Below are 27,890 nucleotides of genomic sequence, written 5' to 3' on the forward strand. Positions count from 1 at the left end.
CTAGGATTGCTTCCAATCTGGTACCTTAACCCACGAAAGAATGTGAAGAGCAGCTTGTGGGGCAGGTCTCCAGATGCAGCAATGAGAAGCCTTTTCAGGTATGTGCATCCTAGTGCCCAGGACTCACCACTAGGCCCAGAGGCTGGGTTTCCCCCCTTCCCCCACTCTAAATGTGGCCAGAATGTAAGCCTCTAAGTATTAGCAGGAAGCTAAATGCCTTCCTCTAATGGGTTCCAGAATTAGACTTCTATGTGGACACCAGGCTTGGGACCTGGGATTGGGGGTTTCTCCAGGGTACAGGTTCATAATCCTAGCAGTTGCTCATTTTCGCTTGAGAGTTTAATCTGGGCAGCCAGTCATGTGGATGCTCGAATCATCTTGTGAATAAAGAGAAAGCTAAAAGGAGTGACTTAGGAAAATGGTAAGATTTGTTGGCATGTCATAACAAAGGCCAGTGCAAGTGGAAGCAAAGATGTTTGCTTTCCCCATGGAGCAAAACTGGGCAATCTTACACCTTTGTTCTCAAAGTATTTTTTGTATATTGCATGTGTACTTGTACATATACCTGTGATGATGCACCAAGTTGTGCCCTGCCCAGCACATGGACACCCTCCCCCTCCTCCCCCCACAAGAGGTAGGATAATTCTGATCTCTCAACCCTTAAAATTGTTCAAGCCTTGAGGGAAGCATCTAGTGTCATTGCCATCCTATGGGAGCTTAAAGGGAAATGACGTTTCCCTTTCCAGAGGTAAAAACCCAGAGTTACAAGGTCATTAGCATTTTAACTAGTATTTTTATTGCTTTTGAGGGTTTTCCTAAAGCATACATCCTATTGCACAGCTGTTTCATTTTGGCCTTTTAGAAAGTTGCAGTAAAAAAATTGCTTTCTTCATAGTAAAGAAATGAAATGCCCAGTGTGATTAAAGGTGAAGGAGCGCAGGCTTTAGAGGGGCAGGGTCCACTGCTTTTCCTCCCCATGTGTGCCATCTGATTTGCATTTGGATAGTGCTTCTGGCCACAATTTCCAGAAATCCTTTTGAAATCCTGATATATGGAGCCCCATGTATCAGGAACACCAGAGCCCAGCCCTTCAGGAGCTTGAATAAGACTGACACCCACTGGCCTAATTAAGGTAGTTGCATAGAGTTGGAAGCTGACACAAAACTAGCTGGAGTGACCCTCTGTCTTAAAGCAAGGGGAATGGAGTTCCAAATACTGGAGAGGGCATACAGTAGCTTCATTCTTCAAGCTTAGTAAACCCAGGAGACAGGCACCCACTGTGGAGAACTGCACGCCTGGTCAAAGGCTTCTTGCAATTTCTTAAGGATTTCATCAACGCCATTGTTGACCAGTGTGAGGTCAAAGTAGTGAGCGTACTGGCTGCGGATGGCTTCTGAGTCCTTCTGCAGCTGCTGCAGGGCTTCCGTCTGCAAAGAAAGAGCCACTGATGAAGCAGGCTGCAGCATGCCCAGTCCAAGAGGCTAGTGACAGCTTTTAAGTGGGTGTTGACTGTTTTGACCATTGCCTGGCTCACAGTCACCTGCTTAGAGACAAACTCTGAAGACCTTGCTTGAGAATGTTAGAAGGGCACAGAGAGCCAATCAATTATGAATAATTCTCAGAAGATCTCAAACTAATCAGAGCTCTCTGGAAGACCAATAGCTATCTCCCAGTTCTTACCTTTGAATGTGGATAGCCATTTCAGCACCCACTGGAGCTGCAATCCCAGGACAAGCTCAAGTGCAACTTAGAACCCAGAACCAAGTGGCCATGAAAAGACTGATAATTTAACTTCATGAAAGTAAAAATGTTTCTGTAGCAATAAGCACCAAAAGACATGCCAAATTGGAAAAAAATATTTGCAGTTGATATCACAAAGGGCTAATTGCTCTAATACAGAGATCCTAGAAATCAATAAGAAAAAGGCCAATAACCCGACAGAACGATAAGCTAAGGACATGACAAATGGCCCTTAAAAGTCTAACAAGAGCCTGGCCAGCCGTGGCTCAGTGGTTGAGCATTGACCTAGGATCCAGGCGATCGGGGTTCGATTCCCGGTCAGAGCATGTGCCTGGGTTGTGGGCTCCATCCCCAGTCGGGGGTGTGCAGGAGGCAGCCGATCAATGACTGTCATCAATGATGTTTCTATCTCTCTCCCTCTTCTTTCCTCTCTCTGAAATCAATAAAGATATATTAAAAAAAAAAAAAAAGTCTGACAAGATATTTAACAGTTTATAGTACAATGAGATTCCATTTTCCCCTCTATTAGATTGGCCAGAAATGAAAGTTTGGAAAACATGGTCCTGGCACAGGGAAATAAGCACTCTCCCAAGTAATAATCTCTGAATTCCCAATTCCCAAAGCATGCATACTTGAACCCAGCAATCCTGTCTGGAATTTTTCCTAGAGATATATTTGCACACATGTGCAATGCCATATGTACAGGGCCATTAGTTGCCATATTATTTATAATAGTCTAAATTTTAAAACAACCCAAATAGCCATATAGAAGGGAACAGTGATACAAAATAATAATGCTACATACATGCAATGGGAAACCATGCAGCTATTAAGGAAGACTGAAGAAGCTCTCCACACACTGGTGTGGAAAGATCTCCATTGTGTTCAGTGAAAAAGCAGGATGCAGCAAAGTGTGTGTATGGTGGGTGTAGAGCAGGTAGGAGTGGGAGCAAGGGAGACTTTTCAGTACATTCCCAGCCTCCTTTCTCTCCTTTCCCACACTCCCACAGCCATAGCAACCCCACACCACAGGGTGGATTCAGTCTCCTCCACAGTTGCCCCTGCCTGCCCCACTTGAGCCCACGTCACACCAGTGTGTCAAGATTTACCCGACTGTCCATCTCTGCCACTGGACCGTGGGCACTTCTGGAACAATGACGGTGTCCCCATTACCCAGCATAGTAGTTGGCCTAGCTAGTGGTTTAATAACTGCGGAGTGAATCAAATGTGCATATGCCCTTTGGCTTCTTGGCCTTGCAGGAAGGACAGCAGTAGTCAGTAGGCTCATGGGAGATTTGGTCACAGGCAGAAGCTGAGCTCCAGCCAGTACTCTACGCAATGACCTGGACCGATGTTCCAGTCTGGAGAGGCCTAGAGAGTGAACCCCGTCCCACCCTGCACAATCCCCTCCTTCCCACCTGAGTGCCTTGGTCAGTAGGTGTGATAAACACAATGAAAGGCGAAAGTTCTGCTGTCCGGACAATCTTTAGTGTCTAGAAAAGAGGAAGGGGAAGGCAGAAAAGATTTAAAAAAGTAGTCAGCTGTCATGATGCATTCCTTCTAGTAAGTATCTTTGGGCGTCACCAAGCCCAGTACGATTTCCATCATTTCCTGTACTATTGTTCTTCCAGAGGACCCCACTGAAAGTATATGAAGCAAATCTGAGCTCCCCAAAGACTCCCATGAGCTTTGCTCTTCAGCTCCCTGTTCCCATGCACTCCTGCTTTTCCATGCCTACCCACCTGGGGCTCGATGTCAAGGATGGCAATCTTGTTCTGCTCATGAATCTGGTGCACTGTTTCAAACTTGGTGCCAAACATGTTGCCCTGGTAGCTGCCAAACTCCAAGAACTCGTTGGCAGAGATGCTCCTTGTCATCTCCTCCGTGGAGATGAAGTGGTACTCCTTCCCGTCTTCCTCATTCTTCTTGGGCAGCCGGGTTGTATCTGTGCACAAGAACCCAACCCCCTGAAAAACTTGGGGTCCTCGCCATGGACCAGCAGAGAGGGTATTAGAGAGTTTCCTCCCATGGGATCCTTAAGGGCTGACAATAGGTGATGAGGCAGATCAGGAAATCCCCCATCCACCCAGAACACATTTAACGTTCAAGAGGCGAAGCCCAACATAAAAAATTCCTATCATTTCCCCTAACATGAAGTTACATCTCTCAAACTACCAACCCCAGGAATACTGAAGCTCAAAAATGAGCTGGAGATACTTTGAAAACAGATCTACAGGCTATGGTCAGAATTTTCTGGAAGTATATTTAAAGTTTTCTTTTCATAACTTGGAAAGAAGAGCACCTTTGGTTTCATTTAAACTCATATTGTTAAGTGTTGGAATGTTCTTAAGTCACAACATTTACTATTACTCACATAAGCTGTCCTCTAAGTAAATATGCTCCAGATAGCGTAGCTTGAAGCACCATCCTCCCCACCCCTCCCCAGTGGGCCTCACCTGCTTTCCATCTCTACCGTCATCCTCAAGCCATAACTGCACATGCCTCTCCTTTCCATCTTATCTCACCCTCTTTCTATAACTCCCTTCTCATTCAGACTTATTAAATGACGAGCCTGTATTGGTTATTTCCACGTCTAGACACTTACTCCTCAACCTGGGCCATTTGCTTTCTGCCCCCAGTGTGTCACAATGTCCCTAAAGGTGAAATGGAGAAGCGAGGAATAAAAAAAATACTAATAGCAGGTTTAGAATCTAGTTTTCTACTTTGATAAGCAGAATCTCATCCTGGAAATGTACATAACCATACTATACAGATCCACTTCTGGGAATGGAAAGTATCTAACTCCCCACCTGACCACTGGCCGGATTCTTCCCCTACCCGGACTGCTGTGGACACTGTACCTCTCCTGAGCACTGCTTTGATTTAGAAGATATTTTGTGAAAATTAGAGGCAGCCCAGACATCAAACAAAAGTGAAGTAGGTAAGGAAATTACAGTAGAGCCACTCAGTGGGCTAGAAGAAAGTCCTCAAAGTGATTAAGGCACATGAGAAAATGTTTATAATGTAAACTAAAGAGAAAAAGTAATATACTTTTTTAAAAAATGTTTTTTAATTGATTTTAGAGAGAGGAAAGGAGAGGGATAGAGAGATAGAAACATCCATAAGAGAGACATCGATTGGCTGCCTCTTGCACATCCCCCACTGGGGATCCAGCCCACAACTCGGGTATGTGCCCTGACCAGGTGACTTCTTGGTCGACGCTCAACCACTTAGCCACACCAGCCTGGCAGTAATATGTTTTAATAACGTATTACTCGCTTCATTTTTTAGAGCAGGCTAAAAATGTTGACTACCACTTCTGTTATGTACATGAACAGCTTAGAAGAGAGGAAAAAAAACAGTTACATTGTTAGTTGGAGGGATTATGGGGTACAAATTTGTATCTTGTCTAAATTGTGTTCTCTTTTTATAATCAAACATTTCAAATAAAATCATCAAAAAAGGACCACTACGTTATCTCAGGTGGAGAGTGGTGCTCACTTACCCTCTGAGGCCCCCAGAGCTACTTACATGGGGCTGGGTACTCAAACTTCTCCGGGTGCTGGCTGAGCAGGGCGTTCTTAATGTGGCTGCGACCCACCCCACTGGCTCCTGCAGGAGGGAAGAAAGAACCCAGGTTGCTATGATTTTAATGAAGGCTTCCATTTCTTTTCCCAAAGAGAAAGGAGGGGATGGAAGTAGGAATAAGATATGGGTTTTCATCTCTCAGAGCTTGAAATCGCCAACAGGTGACAGTGAGTTGGCACAGCTTCTGGGCTGGGGTCAGGTGAAAGCATTTTTTAGGCACAGGGGGATCTGGGGCTTCAGGCCCTTTTGTTCCAGTTGGGGAAGGCAGCTCTTTCTAGGGGCTAAGGGTCAGGACTTAGAACATTACTATTATTTCCACAGAGAAGCCAGATACCACCAGGGGGTGGTGGTGGTTCTATTTTCTAAGGATATTTGCTTTACTGAGCTCTCTCAAATGAATAGCGCTGAATTTAAGCCGACGTTTTTATTGAAAATTTCACCGGAACCCTAATACAGATCTTCTAACCAACTAATATTTTAATTCTAAAGACAGGGAGGTGAGCCACCCACCAGAGCCAAGGCCCACATACCTGGGTTTGGAGTGAGGACTCATTTCGTTTCAAGGCCAGTGCTTATGTGGATGACTAAAGAGCTCAGAATACTTTTCAGGGCCATTTTCGTGGCTAACAAAGCACTCTAACAATGTACTTTAAAAAAAGCACAGGACTGGAACACCCCTACAGCCAACCAGATGAACACAGAGCAAAACCCAAGTCAGGACTGGCCAGCCATAAACCCAACCTAAAAGAATTAGTTGTTGAAAAACCTGTAAGGTTTAGTTGCACTTGTAAGGTGAACCCAGATGAGGTAAGAAAGTTCTTTATATCTGTTCTGTATGGAGAACCCAAGAGACAATCCTTCTTTTTCTTTTCTTTTTTCCCTGCCTTTTTTTTTTTTTGAAAAAGGGTTATATACTACAGGCAGGAAAATAAGGACAGGAAGGTACTGTAACTAGGAAAGCAATGGGGGGGGGGGGGGCAACAAGAAGATACCGATCAGCACCAGGGTCTTCCTTTTGAACGCAGGGAGCCGAACAACCTCCTCGTAGGAAACAACATCCAACTGGTCAAAAACTATAGACAAAGAAAACCAAGTAACGTTCATTTCCATGTCAGGCGATTTCAGTTTCTGTGATTCTCTCCTGTTCCTGTCCTTATCTAGAGTGGGATGGAGGCATTTAATAAGTGGTAGATTATTATTCATTTATCTACATTCTGCTTGGAAATCCATCTAGAATTTTAGTATATTATATTTCCAACCACCGTAGGTTAAAAAACAAAGCCAGAATTAGTTCCTGGGAAAACATGCTATGCTCTGGGGTTGTTCAGGCCTTCCAGCTGGTCATGCTGATGGTAGCGGCACACTGAGAAAGGTCTGGAAGGCTGTTCAGTTGGTGACCTGAGGGGGTGAGGGTGACGAGTAGGTGTGAACAGACTAGCCTTCCCTTACATGTACTGTCTTGTCTCACTGACTGTGGCCAGCTTGGGAAGATGAATGTAATGAAAGAAAAGCAGGAGAAACAGGATGCTGTCTGCATAATGTGCGCTGCACTGAGCACCACACTGTCTCTTGGTCAGGAGCCCGCCGGGAGGGGCCCCAGGAAGCCCAAGGATGCTCACTTGCGCTGTGCTTGGCCAGGTACTTGTCTTTGTACTTCTTCTTCTTCCCGAAGGGACTGCAGCTTGGAGCTTCGCTCGGAGCAGACTGAGCCACACTTGCCACCCTCCTAATAGGAAAAGATGACCAAGGATGTCAGCGGACTCGCAGTGGAAAAGCCCCAGGGTCATTCACCTGTGTTGTGACAGAGCTCAGTGACCCCCTTTCCCTTCTATGCAAAACCTCCAGACTGATCTGCCTCCTTCCCTTTGCACGTGCCAAAAGAACTTCATGGTGTCCTTGATCCCTCTCCTCTCACACCCTCTGCCAGCCACTCATTCTCTGTGTGTCCCTAACACTGCCGCCTTCATGCTTATCCTCTCTCTCAGCCCCTCACTTTCTGTCTCTCTCTGAGACCCCCCTTGGTATCTCAGCCTGTCTCTCTCCCCCCTTCCCTTACTCCCCATCTCTCTGTCTCTCATAACCTAACCTCTCTCATCTTCAAGCTCATATCCCTGCTCTTTGTAAGCCTCTTGCTCTGTGTCCCTGCCAGCCTCAACCTCCCTGTATCTCTCTCTCTCCCTCCAACCCCCCATTCCCCTCCTCTCAGTTTCTCTCTTGCATGTAGAAGGCCCTGGGTTTGTGGTGAGCAGGGTTTAGACCGGTATGGAGAAAGTGAGGAAAGAATCATGTGAGCCAGTGTGTTCGCTGTATTCTCGGTGCTGCACTTGAGTTGGGCTGCCTAGGGCTGACGGCTCCGCAAAGAGAGAGGTGGAAAGAGCCCAGCCCGCAACAGTCAGGCTGCATTGATGGGAGGATGTGGTGGGGGTTCGCTTCCTCCTGGACACATTTCCACTGCCTGGTATTTGAACACCCACCTAAGAATCTTCCAGAGAGGGGAGGGAGGTGGGTGAGCCCTGAGAAGCCATCCCTGCATGAGTCTAGATATCAGCTGGCAGGGGGCCTTAGGCCTGGCACCCGTCTCTCTGAGCTCGTTTATGATAAAGGTGACACTGCAGTACAGTGGAAAAAGTGTGGGCTCTGTAATAAGTAGTGCTGGATCAACCAGATAAGTATATGGGATGAATGCTGATTCTCACCTCATTTTCTATGTACTGGGACTTTGCATAAAGGACACACGTTTAAAATTTGATTATTTTCTGCAGGACTCAGAAAATATCTTCTTAGAAAGGCACTAGCCTGGGAGGCAGGAGGCCAGGGAGGGCTCCAGCTCCAGTGCTGCCACTTCCTTTGTAAGCACAGGGAGATCATTTGGGGAAACAGAGGCCCGTAGACAAATGAAGAGCTATTCGGGCTCCCTTTCCTGTGAAGGCCTGCCAGTTAGGCTCATTTACTCATTGTTACCCCTGCCCTTACCCAATATGCCAGGGAAGCTGGGAGGCTGACTTGGTTGAGAAACAGAAACTACACACAAGACGTCGGGTTTTGGAACTAAATCATTATTGGTGGCAGGCTTGGGGCCATTCTATCTGCAAGTTCCTCCTTTATAAAAGCAGCTCACCATTCCTGCAGCTCAGGAGAAGGGATCAATCCTGCCGACTCCTTGGAGGAACCTTCCACCCGTCCTTGCCACCAGTTACTGTCATCCTTGTTGATGATCTGGATAATGTCCCCAGTAACAAACTTCAGTCCCGCCTCCTTACAAGGAATCAGGTTGTCCTTTTTGGGATCATAGTCAAACTGTGCTCTCATGAACATCTGAAAAAGAAGGCAAAGGGAACTGTAGTGGCAGCTTCGAGAAAAACATCAGCATCAGCACATTAAAGTAGAAAGTTCTGCTGTAAATAAGTAGGATGAGGACTGAATGAATAACACAGAGGCAAGAATGGAGGGGGAGCTGAAGTGACTGGAACTGGTTGCTCTTGTGTTTATGGAGGGGTCACACCTGAGCCCTCCAAAAAGAAGGTGTGAACTGCCTTTCTGGGCCAACATGTTTGTGATTATTGGGTCTGAGCTGATACCCCCTTGATCTCACAATCCACTTCAATGCAAAAGATGTCAGTTATAATATATGGATAAGTATGTTCACCACAATTTATTGATAAGAATGAATGATTGGAAACCTACTTTTCCAAGAATGGGGAATTTAGTTAAGTTATGGTCATCTATTGAATATATGACCATGCAGCTATAAAAATCAACTTGTAGAAGAATATTTAAAGCCCTTGCAAAATGCTGCTGATATAACATTAAATGAGAATATCAGTCAACAAAAACAATACACTTGACATTTGAAAAAAGTATTTATTTGCCCGGCAGGGCGTGACTCAGCGGTTGAGCATCGACCTAGGATCCAGGAGATTGAGGTTCGATTCCTGGTCAAGGCACATGCCCGGGCTTTGGGCTCGGTCCCCAATAGGGGGTGTGCAGGAGGCAGCCGGCCAATGACTCTCCTCATTGATGTTTCTATCTCTTTCTCCCTCTCCCTTTCTCTCTCTGAAATCGATAAAGATATATTTAAAAAAAAGAAAAGAAAAAAGTTTTTGTTTACACATAGGGAAAAAAGACTGGAAGAAACTATTTCAGAATTTAATATCAGTTACCTTGGGTAGGAAGATTAGGAGTGCAAATTCAACCCAAAGAAAGATGAAAAACAATAAAGAGCAAAAGCAAATCAAACAAAAAAGAGTTGAGAGGATCCATAAAGGCAAAAGTGGTTCTTTGAAGATTCATGAAATTAAGTACTCCCAGCAAGGCTAGTTAAACAAAGAGAGAAGATACAATTTCCCAGTAGAGATCCCAGAGATGTTTAAAAGGTTATAAGATTTTATGACAATTTCACACCAATACATTTGATAAATCACCAAAAAACACAATTTACCAAAATTGACACAATAAAAAAATGAAAATGTGAACACTAATATGCCTATTAAAGACCCTGGCCTGTTACTGCAGTATCTGTAACAGAAACTTCAGAGGTATTTTTAAAAACAAAACAAAACTCCTTCCACATTCACCTGCCAAGCCCCATCCAAGCTATTACTCCCTTTGATGGTAAGACTGGATATTTTTTCATATGTTTAATGCCATTTGTATTTTTTCTCCTATGTATGATCCCTTCATTCTCTTTGCCCATTTTCCTCTTGGGGTTGTAGAATAAGGAGGTTACCCCTTCCTTTCACATTCATTATAAACAGGCGGTGAAGTCCTATGGTCAGAAAGAAGTCCTTCTGTTTGTAATGGCTGTTAGTTTAGTTCAGAGAGCACCAGGCAGCTATGTTTGTACGATATATAGAACTTAAAGTTAGAATCATATCTGGGCCTGAATTCCACCATCATCACAACAAAGCAAATGGTGCTACCTACCTGTAATGCAGGAAGACGATTTTGCTGGTTGGGAATTACTTTTAATGAGATCATGCCTTTGGTTTCTTTCTGTTAAAAAAGAAAGGGGAAATAAAATTTTAAGGAAAACTAACTTGGATGATTTGGGGTTTCATAAACTCATTTTCCCCTCTCCAAGTCCCATGTGTGTTTTTTCCCAATCACCATTTTTACTGTACACTTAGAAATTTTGTAGGACAACTCCTCCTTCAATACAAGTGCCATGTACCCCCATAAACTAGCCTAACAACATGGAGACATACAAAGAATAATGAAAGAAAAGCTAATGATTTCTGCCCCCCCACTCGACCACAAAAGGTCCCCATAAGTACCTAAAATGAATCTTGGCACACATACATCCACGACTTTCTCTACACCAATAAAAACATGTACAAATATTTACACTTATATATATATTCATATGTATGTATTTCTGTTGAAAATGGAATTGTATTATGTACATTATTCTATAACTTGCTTTACCTGATGGCCATGCTTTCAGGTCCCTGCATGAAGACCTCATTCTTTTATTTTTAAATTTATCTTTATTGTTGAAAGAATCATTCATTCTTTTTAATGGCTGTGCAGCATTCCACACTATGGATATATCCTACTTTATTCAGCCATCCTCCTGATTACTGGGCATTATGACTGGTGCCAGCTTCCTTTCACTACAATCTGCTGCAACAGACATCCTTAAACATATGTCCTTATATATTTGCATTTCGAATTCTACAGAATAAAATCCCATCATGGAAATGCAGGATCAACAGATAAGAACATTTTAATAGCTATCCTCAAATTATTTTTCCAAAAGAAGCAATTCCACTTTCTGTTCCTGATCTTAGAGGAAAAGCTTCCAGCTTTTCAGCCAGAGTATATTAGCTGTGGGTTTGTCTTATGTGGACTTTATTATATTGAGATATGTCCCTTTTACACCTACTGTGTTGAGAGTTTTTATAGTAAAGGGATAAATTTTGTCAAATGCTTTTTCTGCATCTATGGAGACGATCATATGGCTTTTATCCTTAATTTTGTTAATGTGCCCCTTTTTCTTGTTTCTTAAGGTGGAAGCTAAGTCCACTGATTGAGACCTTCATTCTAAACTACCCCCTTGGCGCCACTTTGGTGGCTTTCCGCAAACTCTGAGAGACTGTGTCCATTTTTATTCACTTCAACATGTTTTCTTCTGTGGCCGGTGTGTTAGTTTAGAAGTGTGTTGTTTAATTTCCAATATTTAGGGATTTCTAGATATCTTTCTGTTTTTGATTTCTAATTTTTTTTTTTTTTTTTGTGGTTAAACAACACACTTTGTATGATTTGAATCCTTTAAATCTGTTGAGGCTTGTTTTAAGGTCTATCCTGGGGAATGTTCTGTTCACTTGAGGAGAACGTGCACTGTGTTGCTGGGCTGAGTGTCCTGTGCATGTCTGTTAGGTCAAGTTGGTGTATAGTGCTGTTTGCCTCTTCTGTATGCTAATTTTCTGGCTACTTGTTCTAGTGATTATAAAGAGAAAAATACTGAAATCTTGGATTATAATCATAGATTTGTATTTTTCTTCTTGCAGTCCTACCAGTTTTCGCTTTAGGTATTTTGAAGCTCTGCCGTTAGGGCCATGGGCATTTAGGATTTGGGTCATTTCAAGAGGAAGGTTATGTATGGTCCCTGTTCTTCATCTTGGCCAGAAGCAGAAGTCTAAACAAGGAGCTTTGATTAAAGCAAATCCTTAAAAGCCATGTGATCGTGGGCAAGTTTTAAAGCTCCCCAAAATTCAATTTCCTCATCTCTGCCTCAAGTGAAAAAACACATTTTGGTTCCAATGACACTTTTTCCAAGTTGCTGTTCTCTGGTTCACTCCCTGGCAGGTACCCTAGCATCTCACTCCTAAGTGCCTGAGGTGTGGCTCCTGCGAGCGGTGGCCAATTACACCCAACCACCCCTGGGTTTTTTTAATGCTTTGGTTACAGAAACAATCTCTGGTGTGTGTAGAGGTGAAGGAAGATGGTGAAGAATCTGTAGGGGCAAAAAGGATAGCCAGCACAAACACCAAGCACAATGCCTGGCACATAGTAGGTGCTAAACAAATATCAACTGAATCTAAACAGCATAGTCAACTTTTCATTATAATATCCCATTTGCTCTTCATAACAAATCTGTAACACAAGAATGGGTATTACTATCTTCATTTTACAGATGACTTAGAGAAGTTAATTCACTTGCTCACAATCACAGGGCTAGAATAAAGTAGAGCAGGGATTCAGAACTGCCATTAGAGACCAAGGCCTCTTCCACCCAGTCCAATGTTCTTTCTAGATAGATGCTCTGGGTTATCTGCCTTATTGTAGAAGTTTACTAAATGAAAGCAGAGAGCTCTCATTTCTTGCACAGAATATAAGACTGGTAATGGTAACAGTCTCCTCAATGAGGTACAGATACTTTGACAGAAAAATGAGGTGCACTGACACCAACGTGGACCCACACTTCATGAGGACATTGACATAGCAAATACCCACCATCGTCTTCTGCAGCTGATCTACTGAGTGATTAGTCACATTTGTGCCATTGATTTCTAGGATCTCATCCCCGACGTGAAGGGAGCCTAACACAAAATGAAAAATCAGTCCACAAAAGAATAAATGTTCAACTTTGTAAAGTGTATGATTGTGTCTAACCCCTACGCTGTATACCTGAAACTAATACAAAATAATATTGAATGTAAACTGTAATTGAAAAAAAGTTTTTTAAATGTTCAAGTAAAAACTGTTGATATAACTCAAGATAACACAGAAAAGAAGCCATGATCAAGAGCATATTATACAATACATGTGAAAAATACTCAGGATTTTACACAATTCAGCCATGAATATTCTTTCGATTCCCTTGAGGAATGTATCAAGGCAAGTACTTCACAATTTAAGATGATCTTATCCTCCCTGACCTCAGTACTCCAACAGCAGAATAAAAGCCCCTCTTCCTCGCCCTGGCTGGGTGGCTCAGTTGGCTGGACCATCATCTCACACACCAAAAGGCTGCGGTTCGATTCCTGGTCAAGGGCACACATCTAGGTTGTGGGTTCGATCCCTGGTCAGGACACATATGGGAGGCAACCGATTGATGTGTCTCTCATATTGACACTTCTCTCTCATATTGATGTTTCTCTCTCTCTCTCCCTCCTCCTCTCTCTCTAAAATCAATAGACATATCCTTGGGTGAGGATTAAAAATAAATAAATAAATAAATAAATAAATAAATAAATAAATAAATGCACCTCATCCTCAAAGTTCCCTGTAATTAGAGTAGCTACAGATCCCAGGAGGCTATGACACACCTGTACACACCGAAAATAACAATGCAAGGCAAAGGACACAGTGCTCCTCATTCACCTGCAAGTTTGATATTTCTTTGTTGTTTAGCTAAAACCCTCAAATGCTACGTAATGGGAAAGCTAATCAGCGTTTAGATTCTATGCAAAGAGCACGTACCAATATTTGTGCCTCCCAGATACAAAAGGGTAGGAGCTAATGTTTAACATCTATTTTCTCAATTTAACTGTTAGCTCCAGGAGGCAAAGGTGGTGTGTTTTCTTCACTAATCTGTACCCAAATTCTAATGCAATGGGTTGTATATAGTAATTGCTCAAATATTAACTAACTGGAAAAATACTGGTATATATACATAGGTGTATAAGAAACGCTCAGAGGGAGAGATGGTGGCACTGGGCAATTCATATGAAGATCTTATTCCAAGAGTCAGTTATTAAGCCACAGAAAATCTCTAGGCATGCATACAAAACTGCTCCCAGTTTTGAAGAATATAAGCTTCATGTCCCTCACCACTGAGGTTAATGAAACACAATGTGGGAACCCACAGAGTACCTTGTCTGTGAATCATGCCACCGTGAAGAATTCTTGCCACCGTACAGGACTGCTTTTCGTTCAGCTTCAGAGTGATTCCCTGAAATAGAGACAATGGCACAGTACACTTTATTTCACGCTCTTTATGAGGTTATCTTAAAGACAATTTAAGGCAATTTCTCAGGAGGTATATTTTCCATCTATACCTGGGGTGGTTCTCAACTAGAACAGGCATGCTTTGAGGAGGAGCTTGAGATGGAGAGGGATAATATGACAGTTGGCTGCTTCCCTAACTCAGCCTTCTGAGTTTCCTCTTGTGGCCCAGAGACTTATGTGGTTGAGAGTAAGCAGTGGGTGAATATGATAAGGGGTTACCATAGGCTCCTCTGTGACCTTCTCGAACTGTATGAGTCGCACTTTCCGCATCTCCTGCCCCTTAGCCTGGGTAGGGCTACCTGGGGCAGCAGACCCATTGGTATACATGTCCTCGGTCACGGCATTCAACTGCTGCGACACAACCTGCCAGGTCAAAACAACAGAGCAATATATGAAGTAAACAGCGAAGGCCCTCCGTCAGTCTGTAACTGCAATTCTAAAACCCAAAGGCTCTGAAAACCAAGTTATGAGTTTGGCATCCAATCTCATTTAAATTTATGTGAAGCTTCTCTGTAAGCTTTATTTACCCAACTTAATAGACATGCTTATGCAGTTTGTTGCAGAAATATTAATGTGTTTGATTTATAGGGTGTTGCCCTGGACCTTGCTCGGAGAATTACATAAAATGTAACACAATTAGAAAAACTGTGATTTCTAATGCACATTGGGCCCCAAGAGCTTTGGATAAGGGGCTATGTACCTACGTGGGGCATACACACACATGCACATACTCTGTAGTGAAGATCTAGGGTGGGTTTAATTCATAATGGGAGGAGGCAGAGGGGAGAACTGCAGTAGGAATGCATCAGCAAAGGGGAGAAGTGAGCATGGATGACGAGGGCCTTTCCCATTCCAACAGTGAGCGCTTCTGCAGGCACAGCAGCAGGGGTGAGCATCGGACCCAGTTGTTCTCTTCCCCCTTTACTTCCTGATGCTCTGGGTCACACAGCAGTAAAAGTGATTCAGGTCAGTATCAATCTCTCACAAACCAGCTCTTAGGCTATAAAGAAGTTCTACCTGGCTCTGGCCAGTGTGGCTCAGTTGGTTGGGCATCCTCCCATGCACTGAAAGGTTCCTCATCAGGGCACGTGTCTGGGTTGTTAGCTCCATCCCCGTAGGGGGTGTACAGGAGGCAGCCGATCGAGGTTTCTCTCTCACGTTGATTTTTTTTCTTTCTCTCTCTCTCTCTCCCTCTCTCTCTAAAAAAATCAATCAAAAACATTTTTTTTTTTTTTTTAAAAGGAGTTCTATCTGGACTGGAGAATTAGGCACTTAGGACCAGCTCCTGGACCATGATAACAATAATACCCACTAAAACCAAATGGCTACCTGTAGATGAGATCATCACTACCCCTCCCACCATCTCAAAATGTCATTTCCACTGTGAGCTCTTCCTCCCAATCTTGATGACAGTAATGCCGGACAACTTACACTACTAGATAGCAAGACTTCTTTATTATAAATTGGAAGTGATCTAAGGCATTGTGGCATTGGCTGGAGAATAGATAAAAGACCAGTGTAACAGAATAGAAACTGCAGAAACAGACCCACATGTACATGGTCAGCTGGTTTATGATAAAAGGGCCACTTCAGTGTAGTGGAGAGAGCATGGTCTTTGTAATAAATGGTGCTGGGTCAATCAGAAAAGCATATGGGGAAAGTAAATGTTGATTCCCACCTCATTTTATACACAAAACCCAATTCCAGATGGATTGCAGCTCCAAATGTGAAAAGTAAAACAACTAAGCTTTGAGAAGAAAACAGCATATCTTCATAATCTTGGAGTAGGCAAAAATATCTTACGTACAACAGAAAAGATCCTAACTGTAAAAGGAAAACTAAAAAGATAAGTACTTTACAATTAAGAAAAACTGTTCACTGAAAAACTTCCCTGATGTAGGCAAGGGCTGAGTAGACACAAAGATCAAAGGCTTAGTAAGCACAGAGAGCAATGAGCATTAAAACAAACAACTGACTTCAGCAAAACGAAAAACTTCTCCCCAAGACACTCAGGAAAATGAAAAGGCATAGCGCAGCAAGAGAGTAAAAATCTGCAGTATTTCCGTCTGACTTGTATCCAGAACATGAAAAGAACTCTTACAAACTCAATATCAAGATGACAAACAATGAAGGGTGAAAAGATAGACAAAAAATTTGAATGGGTTCTTCACCGAAGGTGACATGTGACCAGCCATAAGCACATGAAGAAGGGCTGGCCTCGCTGTAATCAGGGAAGCACAGGATGCCGCTACAGAGCCAACAGGAAGGGTAAAATGAAAAAGACAGATGACACCAAGTGCCGGAACTCACATACACTGCCAGTGGGCATGCTAAATGGTGCAGCCACTGTGGAAAACAGTTTGGAAATTTCTTATATAAAGTTAAACATACAGTTACCTATGTCCCAGCCATCCCACTCCTAGGTATTCACCCAAGAGAAAAGAGAACAGATGCCCACCAAAAGGCTTGTGCGTGAATGCTCATAACAACTTCATTCATAATAGCTGAGAAGTGGAAACAACTCAGGTGTTCATCCACAGGGGAATGCATAAATCATTTGCAGTACATTCACATGATGCAATACTTCTCAATAATAAAAGGTTCAAACTGCAGATACATGCAGCAACACAGACGAATCTCAAAAGCATTGCTGAGTGAAAGAGGCTTTGTGCAGAAGAATACATACTATATGATACAATTTATGAGGTTTTAGAACAAGCAAAACTACAGTAAAAAAATTTAAAATAGTTGCCTCTGATGGGGTGGGAAGGGAAAGGCTGGGAAGGGGCATGAGAGAACTTCCTGGGATGCTGGTAATATTCTATATTGTGACAGAGTTTGGTGTTACATAGTGTATGTATTAGTTAAAACTCATCCATTGCATTTAGTGTATGTAAGTTCTATCTCAAAATAAAAATAACAAAAAGAACCATAAAGAAATACTGAACTCTAGCTAATGATATGCAAACTGAAGCTTTCAGGGGTGAAGCGTTCTGATGTCTGCAACTTACTAAGATGGTGACATTTGAAGTAGTGCTAGTTACAGGGTGGCCTCAAATGAGGGAAGTACTAAGAAAGAGAAACTGCCTTGTGTAGGAACTAGACTCATATGACACTGAGTCATATGACCTCGCTATTACAACAGAATTGCCTGAGATAGGGTTGTATATTTAGAAATCTCACTTCTGGTACCTGGAAGCACAGAACTCCACGTAACTTCAAGGTTCTCTATATAGATGGCTCAATAGTATAGTTAACACTGCATTTTGCGGGGGTATCCTGGCATACAGACACCATGTAGCAATGAAAAGGAGGTTCTGAGCTTAACCTTGAAGATATATTGTTAAGAGGAAGAAAAACCTGCAGAGAGGAAAGGAATGCTTATCATCAGCATAAACTGAAAAAATGACGACGTTCATATTTGCTTGTAAATGCATAAGCTATCTCTGAAAGGAGACACAGACAACGGCGGTTGCTTCTAGGAAGGAGAACTGGGTAACCCACAGGTTAGGGTGAGAAGGAAATTGTATTCACTGTGTAGCCACTTAAACCTTTGAAATTACTTACCATGTGCATGTGTTACTCACAGTTACTGCAATAAAAGAAATCAGTGAAAGTAAAAAGACAGCACAGGTTACAAATCTTAGGCATGCCTTTTAACAGAAATACACACAAACTCTCTGAGTTTGAGTCCTGACTCTTTTAACTAATAGCCAGGTAACTTTGGGCAAGTTTCTTGACCTCTCAGTGCTTTACTTATAAATGTGGGCTGTTGTCAAGATGCTGTGCAAGTCTGTCTGTAGGGGAGTGCTGAGATGCACTTGCAATCCTGAAAGACACTGCTACAGAAGATGTGCAGCATTAAACAGTTCATGTATGCCTTCAGTTTCAATTAATATCTATACAGGCAAATGAAAATCTATTATTCCTAAAAGCTCTACAAAGTACGATGCTTTCTATTCTGGTGAGATAGGCTTTTTGTAAGTGACTGTGATTCGGGTTCAAGGTAGCAGCCTAAGTACCTGTGTGCACCCAACATCCTGTTTAAACGAGAGCAAAGGGGGCAAGGAAATAGAAACACATTAAAAAACAAACAAACAAACAAAAAACATGAAGAAGTCATCAGGGATGAGAGATTTCAGTAACTTTCTAGAAGACAGAAAGCAGATGGGGGAATGGTCACTGACCAAGCAGAGTTGAGACAGCAGAGCCTGAAATGTGCACGGAGGAGGACCTGGCTGGGAAGAGTTGTGTCACTGCAGAGTACAACAGCCTGGGGCTCTGAAGTCCCTGTACAGAGAAAGGAAAAAATGAGCTTCGGGTGAAAACATCTCCCCCAAAGCTGCCAATCTAGCCTTCAGTTCCACTTTCAAGGCAGGAAGAAGGAAAAAGGGCCAGGACAGCGGCAACTGTCCCAGAACTTCTCCAGTGGACATCTGTTCATGTCTCATCGGCCAGAACTGCAGAACACAGCCAGCCCAGGCTGCAAAAGGGGCTGAGAAAACAAGAACTGAGTTGGGCATCTTGCCATCCTAAACAAGATCAGAGAGGACTGGGATAAGCAAGAAGTGGATAAAGCTGTTGGGTCGGGCTGAAGCGTGGCTGCCCCCTGCAGACAGGCACATGCTCTCCAGGTCATTTTCTCCTGCTTTCTGGTATAGAAGCCAAGTGCTGGCTGCTGAGTCCCCTGCACCTGGGATGTTACTTTTCTTATGCACAAGCAGCTTCACTTTCCTGACCCAAGTAGGTTTCACTAAAAGCGCCTCTAAATGACTTTAAAAAAATCATGTATGATGTAAAGGCACAGGCCCTTGAATAGCTGAAAAAATTTTGAAAAGGAAGACAGCAGAAGGAATCAGTGTACACAGTTTCAAGATTTCTATAGTTACAAGTAACCCAAGAATGTGTGGTATAGACACACAGATCAATAGAACAGAATAGAGAACCCAGAAATAGATCCACATAGATATGCCTAGTTGATTTTGACAAAGGTGCAAAAGCAGTTCATTGGAGGAAGGGTAGGCTTTTCAACAAACGGTGCTGGAGCAATCGGATACTCATAGGCAAAAAAGAAACACTAACATAAACTGCACACTGTATAAAATCGATCATGGACTTACATGTAAAGTGGACAACTATAAAACTTTTTAGAAAAAAGACATAGGAGACAATCGTCAGGATTCAAGGCTAGACAAAGAATTCTTATGCCTGGCACCAAAAGCAGAATCCATAAAAGGAAAAACTGATATACTGGACCGCTTAAAAATAAAAAAAAACTTTCGCTCTGTGAAAGCCTGTGTGAAGATGATGAAAGACAAGCTATGGACTGACAGAAAACATTTACAAACCATACATCCAACAGAAGACTAGTATCTAGAATATATAAAAAATGCTCAATACTCAATAATAAAAACGATCTAGTTGAAAATAAGCAAAAGACATGAACAGCAATCTCACTAAAAGGATGTGTAAGGAAGGATGGCAAATGAGGATATGAAAACATGTTGAATACCATCAAGGAGAAATGCAAATCAAAACCATAATGAGAAACTACTATATACTTATCAGAATAGCTAAGGTTAAAAAATAGTGATAACACTAAATGCTGGTGAGGATTCAAAGAAACTGAATCTCTAATCCATTGCAGGTGGGAATGTAAAATGGTATGGCCATTTGGGAAGAGAGCTGGGCACTTTGTTGAGAAATGTTCACACAAAACCTGTACATGGAAGGTTCATAACAGCTTTATTCATAATACCAAAACCTGGAAACAACCAGAATGGCTTACAATAGGTGAGCAGTTCAACAGACTGGTCCATCCTTACCATGGAACACTTCTCAGCAATAAAAAGGAATAAACTATTAATATACGTAACAACCTGAGATGGATCTAGAAGGCATTTTGATGAATGAAAAAAAGCCAATCTCAAAAGGTTGCATACTATATGATTCCATTTATATAACATTCTTGAGATGACAAAATTATAGAGATGGAGAACAGATTAGTGGTTGCCAAGGGTTGCCAAGGGTGGAATGAGGGGAGATGTGAGTATAAAGGGGTAGAATCAGGGAAGTGTTTGTGGTGATGGAACAGTTCAATCTCTCCAATGTATTTCGATTGTACTGGTGGTTATGTATATCTACACACGATAAAATGACATAGACATACACTCACACATAATACAAATGTCAAATCCATGGTTTGAATACTGTACTGTTAATTGAGCTCTAGTAGAGTTGAGCTTGTTGCATAAAATAACTAGCACAATGGCTGGTAAGTAGCACTTGTTTGCAACCAAAGAACTATATCTAAGAGAGCTTTGTACCAAAGGATGGGTACAGGCAACTATGCCCATTGAGTAATATACAGTATGCAGGATCGGTTTCCAGACTGAGGTTCTCACTCATATTCTGGGATGGGAAAGTAAGAGGCCATGATACACAGCGACCAAACAGTTCTTCAAAGCACTGCCCATGGTGACCTGGGACCTTGTGGTTAGAACTTGTCAAAGCGAGGTAGCTACTGCCACAGGTCCATTTAAAGGGCACAAAATCAAATATCTCTCTAAGTCGATTCAAGAAAACCAGAGGAAAAGCAATGTAAAGTTGGAAGGAAGAATTCCTTTTCTCAAATTAGCCATCTGTATTATTTGTATATTTTTACCATGTGCATGTATTACAGATTGAGCCTATAGAATGAGGAATTCAAGGACCACTGATTGAATAATTGCTGCCAAAAAATTATGAGCTCAAATCTCACATTTCTAATGCAAAGCATGAAATAAAATTAAGGACTTTCCTTGATCCTGACTTAAGAATTCCTTATCACTAGTAACTGTGGGGCTGAGAAGGCTAAAAACAAAACTTGGAAATTAATTTTATGGCTTTATCAGCAACTACCACTTATGTGTGTTGCTAACTATAATAGTATACAGGTGGCCATAAAGTCTGGAAATGTGTATCATATTATTTTATCATGTGCTGTAATGTACCATCAATAAATCATTTATGATGATTCACCTGTGTTTTCAGACTTGGTGAACCCTGTATAATGCCCTAAATAATGACAGATTAGAAAGTCTTAGTCCACAGAACACAAAATGACCTTTGACGGGGGAGAAGTCTATCTGATAGTGCACCTAGATGAGGTAGATAAACTTCTTACTCAGCTTTACTGCAAAGGTTGATTTTAACATGTCAGCCTTTAAATTAAGGACTCAGGAAAGCTTACCAGAGGCAGAATACATTCCAGTCAGGAAAGTTCAAGAGTTGCTATCCCAAAGGTTGGTCTTTCAAATGTGCTTATTCATCAAGTCGTTCCTCTTCGCGATGACTAAGAGTCACAACTGTACTCACTCAGAAGTTACAAATGATGACTAAGGTAAACGGAAGCCTCCAACGTGGTAAGTAAAGAACCAACTTGCAACAGTAAGGCTTCCAAAAGCAAAGCACAATCTTCTCCACCATGAATTTGTCCCTAAGCCACCCTGTCTTCCTGTTCCACACTCTACCCAGCCTACTAAGCCTCCCCAGAGCCTGTCTTCAGTGAAACTTCCCTCAGAAAAGAAGGGCCAGCACTCCTCCACCATACCTTACAGCAAACTCCTTCAATGAGCCTCCTGTATCTCCTTGCTACAGAAAATTGTAGCAGCAACGATATGCAGGCATACACTTCCAATTGATGTCTGTGTGTACACATGTACACACACATACAGAGTAAAGGCGATTGACTGCTTAATTCAATCTGTGTGTCTGAGACTACATGAAGTGTAGGAGACTTGACATAGTTAAGTCATGGTCTCTGTCTTTCCTTCAGCAGCTCATTATGACGAGAAGAAATCATTCATTCAGCCCTAGCCAGTTTGGCTCAGTGGTTAGAGCGTCAGCCCGTGGACTGAAGGGTCCCAGGTTGGATTCCGGACCTCTGTTTCAGGCTTGATCCCTGGCCCTGGTTGGGATGCATGAGGGAGGCAACCAATTGATGTGTCTCTTTCACACTGATGTTCTTCTTTCTCCCTGCTCCCCCCTTCCACTCTCTCTGAAAAACCAAGGAAAAAACATCCTAGAAAAAGAAATCATTCATTCATTCATTTATCCAACATAAATGATAAATGGGAATGACATCCTCCATCAAGTTTAAGATTGTCTTAGATTGTAAGTGCTCAAAGGACACAGATCAGACCAAGGCTGTCAGCTTTCTCTAAACCTAGCAAATGGAGCTTCACAGAAACTTTCTGAATGGTGAGGAGGACGGCACCTGCAGGGGAAAGAGGGGAAGAAGACAGGAAGTCCTGGGAACAGATCAAAGTGAAGTCTCCTCTTCACTGGGAGGCAAAGACAGAAAAACTAGGATTCAGACACAAGTTCTGCCTGATGAAATTGCATCCCAGTCCACCTCCTGCACAACTGGCAGAGACTGGGTTTAGGAGAAAGGGGAAGGTATTTGCCTGTGATTCAGGATAACTAACTTGCCTAGATCGACAACTTGTCCTAGCTCCTTGATCTCCTCTAACTTGTCCTCTTTGCATAGCTGGTAATACATTCCAACATGCTCTGTACGTTTTACTTGTTTATTCTGTTTATTGTGTCTCCCCAAGATGGAATATAAGTCCCACACAGGCAGAGCTCTCTGTCTGTTGTCTTCACTCAAGGACCCAGGCACCCAGAACAGTACCTGGCTCTAACAGGAGCCTGTTCAACATTCACTGATGACATGCATGACTACCAAGGCATGTGCTGCTGTTTTTTCAGTTTTGCCACTACCATCACCATGTAACTGGTAAGTGATGAGCAATACTGACAAACAGTAAAAGCCAAAGGTATTGGACTTCATTTTGCAGAGTTCCCTTCACAACTTCAAAACCGCCACCCTTATCTCCAGTGGACATGGGAAACCCCAGTGCTATGGTGGGCCTGCCCCACACCAATGACAGGCAAGGTGGGCGTGACTCTGCTTAAAGATGACTGCTCAGATTCAGGAGAAACCGAGGAGTAAACATGAGTGCACGTCTGGCCTTTGCTCTGCAACCTCTTGGCCTTTAATCCTACAAACTGCTGGAGTGGCAAGCCTGCTGCTCTGAAACCCTCTCTGGAGGAAACATCTGCAACAAGGTTCAAAGGGCAGAGGTAGTTGCTCAAAGGAAGTAGGGATTAAAAAAAGAGATAAAAAACAAACTTAGGGGTGTGGGTAGGGGGTGGGGGAGTGAATAAAGCAGGGGCAATTAAAGTTGGTTTTCTCATTCAAACAATCAAATTACAAAGGAGTGACAGTGAACAAAGGAAAGAACAAATATAGTTTGGCCTACTCTTAGTCTCTTCGCCAACTCCACAGTTGGCGAACAGACAGGAGAAGGCCCAGACCAAGAAGGTGAGCGGTCACGAAAGAGGGCACTGCCCCACAATTGCCAGCCTCCCAGGGGCATGCAAACGTCCCACTCTTTGCCCCATCGATATACTATTTCACTTTCGAAAAACAAAACAAAACACAAGACACACTTTAATAACACCAAGAGCGCTTCAAGGCACTAGAAAGAGGTTATCACTGTTTAACCACAAAAGACTAAGATCTGGGGAAAAGAGTTAGAAGGAGAGGAAGACCTAAGAGCCAGGACTTTCTGGCAAGTACTGTCTTAAAATTATACATTAACTAGGCACATCGTTTCTCAGGCAGTAAATCCATTTGAGAACACATACTTCAATCCAAAGGCCAAGTCTCTAAAGGTCCTTTTCCAAAGCGCTTTATCTATCCAGTGTACTATGTACACAGGCAAAGGCTTCTCCTTCCACTGAAGGGAAAGGGGAAACTCAAGTAGCTCCACACAGACAGAAACACAGGACTGCAAAGCCAGGTATTTCCATTAAACCGGCGCCTGGACTGTGTACATGCACCTTTCGTAAAATCCTCATCCCCATTTTGTGTGAAATGGTTTAGAAATTTGTCTGAAGTTAAAGGACTAGTAAGCTTCAAACTCTAGGACTTAAATTAAGAGCATGGATTTCAGAGTTTGTGAGGGTTGAAGGAGAGAACGCACCTCCCAAAGCGCACAGCACAGAGGTGGCCTTTCTGTGAGGGACACACCAGGGTATCAATGGAAGTTCATTCCTATCAGAACCGCAGGGCACTCTCTGCTCCTAAGTCATCTCCTCACCTGCAGCCCACGCCTCAGAAGGGCTTTTTCTCCACACAACTTGGGCAAGCTGAGCCCGTGGGAGCTGGAATCCCTGTGAGAGGACTAGTACCCATCTAAGGAAAATCTATGCAGATGCTTGGGATACAGCAATGAGTAAGAGACGAGACTCCGTGTTCACAAAGTGGGCATTCCAGTGGGCAGATTCAACTACTACACAATGCATATGTTAAACAGAATATCCAAAGGTGATATGTGCTACGGAGAAAAATAAGGCAGAAACGGGGCAAGGGGGCTTGTGATTTTAAATAGGGTGTCCAGAAAAGGCCTTGCAGGAAAGGTGACTTTTGAGCAAAAACATATATATGTATTTGTTCATGTGAAGGAGAAAAGAAAAAGTGAAGAATCAGAAAATTCCTTGTTATGAAAGTTGTATTCTGGTTCCTTAATTCAGAGCTTTTCTTCCTGTGCCCCACCCCTGGGTTCACTTCCCCTCCCCTAGCTGCTTTTGGAAATTCGGTTATTTACTCTTGCCTTTCCATACCCCACACCCAGAGTCCTCCTTTTTTAGCAACACTGAAAGTTTTGAGCAAGTCACTGCTTAGGGAAAATCTCTACATCAATGAAATGTCAATTGACTTCGTTTTGCTTGCTCCAGGGTACATTTGGCAATGTCTCAAGACATTTTTGTTGTTGCAACTGGGGAGGGGGGCAGGTATTACTTTTCCTACAAAGAATTACCAGACTCAAAATGTCAATAATGCCAAGGTCAGGAAAAACTCTGATTTAAGGGAATTGATTTTGACCTGGAATATCTAATTCAGTGTCAGAGAACAAATGCGTTAGAAAAGGTTATCTTCTCTAATTTAAAATATTGACTAGACTTTACACGATAACACTTTACTATACTTAGCCTCCAAGTGGTCACAAAGACACCACATTCTTAGCTGCAAGGTATACCGAGTCTTTTAGTTTTGAGAGGCAGTCACAAAGTTCCTGGAGGGGAAGAGTCACACAGGCTGAGACCACACCTTCTACTGGGAAAGTGGGGAGAGGACAAAATAATTTGAAAATTACACTTTATTTCCTATTATCCTTTCTGTCAGCTTCACAACACCTTACACCTGCCTCTTTGTCCTCACTTTACTTCTTAGCCCCAGCACCAGGCCTGCACATAGTAGGCCAGGATGAATGATAACCAGTGTGGAGTAATGCTGCATCTGATAGCCTGGGAATCAACAGACAGGTCTTCTTAGTGGAAACTCACCCGGGCCTGACTTATTTGTTAGTTCATTTTTCGATGTGGGATGGGCCTGAGTGAATTTTCAGGGATTCTCCACCTATTTAATGGCAGGTCATCGGAAAAGTGATGCTTCAAATAAGACTGAAGAGAAAAGTAGTATTAGGAATTTTCCAATCAATTTTATGTGTACTAATGGTTACTAATGTAAAGAATAAGGCCAGAGAGAGCTTATAAAATTAGTTTCTCTAAGGAACTATACTTAACTGTGGGGGACAGGCTACAGTTTAAACCTACTGCAGTTATCATTTGACAATACTTTTTCAATATTAAATGTGGACTATGGTCAAAAGTGAAACTTTGAGTTTTAAGTCTTTAGAACTTTTACACAAAGCAATCCCCTTAAATGACGCCTTCAGCGACACAATTGAATTCCATTAAAGCCAATAACTTCCGTTTCCGCACACGTTTTCCTGCTTCTTGCCAGGATAGAAAAAAGTGTTGACTGCTACTGAACTGGCAGCTCTGAGAGAGATGTTGGACGTCCCAGTGCAGTTCAATGTCCCACTGCAGTTTGAAGTGCCTGACAAGCATCACCTCAGGTAAATGTCACCACAACCCTCCAAGCAAGTCCATTTTACAGAGAAGAGAAACCTAAGGCACAGAGAGCTTCAGCAGCTTGCCCAAGGCCAGACAGCAAGGTAAGAGGCAGAGCCTAGTGTTGACAGCGAAGACTGGTAAGAACCCCAAAGGGAAGGTGAACCTCAAGAAATAAGAATCAGCAGGTTCGTGGGGTCAAGCCACCCGTCACCACTTGGAGGTTCTCCCTCTGTGTCCACACCTTGGCAGATCTGGATACTAATTTCATTCAGGGATTTAGTAAGTTTTATTATTTCAGCTTTTTCAAATCCTTTAATGACAACAAAACAAATGGGTTAACCCACAGACTGTATCCAATATTTTAGGATAAACTCACAGTTCCACGAAAACTGCTGTTTACTTAGATGGTGCACCCACAACGTAAGTCTTGTAGTGATAGGGCCTCTTTTCAAAAAGGCAGACAATCTCTCAACCTGCCCATAAGGTTTATACAAGATTTGGTCATGGAATTAGAGATGGGCTCAGGTTATGCTGAGTGAAGGGGCAGACAGAAAAAGAGACTGCACACAGTTGGATGCCCTCTCTCTCTCTCTCTCTCTCTCTCTCTCTCTCTCTCTCTCTTTCCCTCCCTCTTGGCATTCGCTGGTACCTGACCACCATGCTGTGAGGAACACCAGGCCACATGGAAGGGCCACTGGCATGTCTTCTGGCTGATGGCTCCAAAGGAGAGCTCGCCTCCCCCTCCAGATGAGTGAGGGAGTGAGGGAGCGTTCTGGTGGCTTCACCCCTGCCTGAGGCCCTGAGCTGCAACCTTATCTTGCTGGTCCAACCCACACCCAGAGCTATGAGAAATAAGAAGAAAATGATCAACCTCCCCTGTGGGCATGTTTGAGGATAGAGGCTAACAGGCATTTACAGGTCATCACAAGAATCCGGAGGGCAGAATTACCTCCGAAATCCTCGCATTCCTTGTCCACTCGCAAATACACACAGGCTGCCGTATTTGCACACTAACACAAGGGATCCTGCCTAAATGCAGAGAGACAGTGAGAGAGCACTTTAGAGCCAGAGGTGGCTTTTACAACCCTTTCTGCCGACCAGACACAAGCATTTCAACACCAAGGAATCAGACATACTCTTGGATCTGCTCCTTAAAGTCTTTCTGTTACCCTGACTTCCGTCCACGAAGAAGTTTTCTTTGACCTTAATAAGCACTCTGTCCAGGCCTCGGCCTCTTCTGATTCCTACCAGAAGAGCTGCTGGGGGCAACCACCCGCCGCACCCGAAACTCCGCACAGGCTGCTGGCCACCGCGGCCTTCACGCTGGCAACAGGACCCCTGAGGGCAGGCCCTCCCCGGGGACAGGGCCACAGACGGAGGAGGTCCTGCAGCAAGCGGTGCGGCGGAGTCCTGGCTCCGCACCCTGCGCCCCGGGGACCCGCGGGGCCCGCTCACCTCTGGCCGGCTGCGCTTCTGCAGCAAGTGCTCCAGGTAGAGGTCGGAGAGCGCGGTACGCATGCTGCCCCCGCCGTCGCCCCCGCTCGCCTTGAGCGTCATCTTGCGGGAGCCGCGACGAGACGCGGGGACGCACAGACTAGGGGTCGGTACGCGGCTGGAGTGCAAGGGCTGGGCGCCTGCGGGGC

General features: G+C 43.3%; 1 protein-coding gene across 1 annotated transcript; it reads right to left on the minus strand.

The window, feature by feature from the left end:
• Positions 1-631: 631 nt before the first annotated feature.
• Positions 632-27,890, minus strand: MPP1 (MAGUK p55 scaffold protein 1). The gene is made up of 12 exons (XM_016216927.2): positions 27,703-27,890; positions 14,500-14,643; positions 14,146-14,224; positions 12,784-12,869; positions 10,252-10,320; positions 8,447-8,643; positions 6,948-7,054; positions 6,321-6,401; positions 5,272-5,352; positions 3,483-3,685; positions 3,159-3,233; positions 632-1,427 (listed from the first exon to the last, which is right to left on the minus strand). Exons 1-12 carry the CDS (start codon positions 27,802-27,804, stop codon positions 1,251-1,253), a joined length of 1,401 nt encoding a protein of 466 aa, XP_016072413.2. The 5' UTR covers positions 27,805-27,890; the 3' UTR covers positions 632-1,250.

The sequence above is a fragment of the Miniopterus natalensis genome, chromosome X, assembly GCF_054644295.1.
Source record: "Miniopterus natalensis isolate mMinNat1 chromosome X, mMinNat1.hap1, whole genome shotgun sequence".
NCBI classification, from domain to species: domain Eukaryota; kingdom Metazoa; phylum Chordata; class Mammalia; order Chiroptera; family Miniopteridae; genus Miniopterus; species Miniopterus natalensis.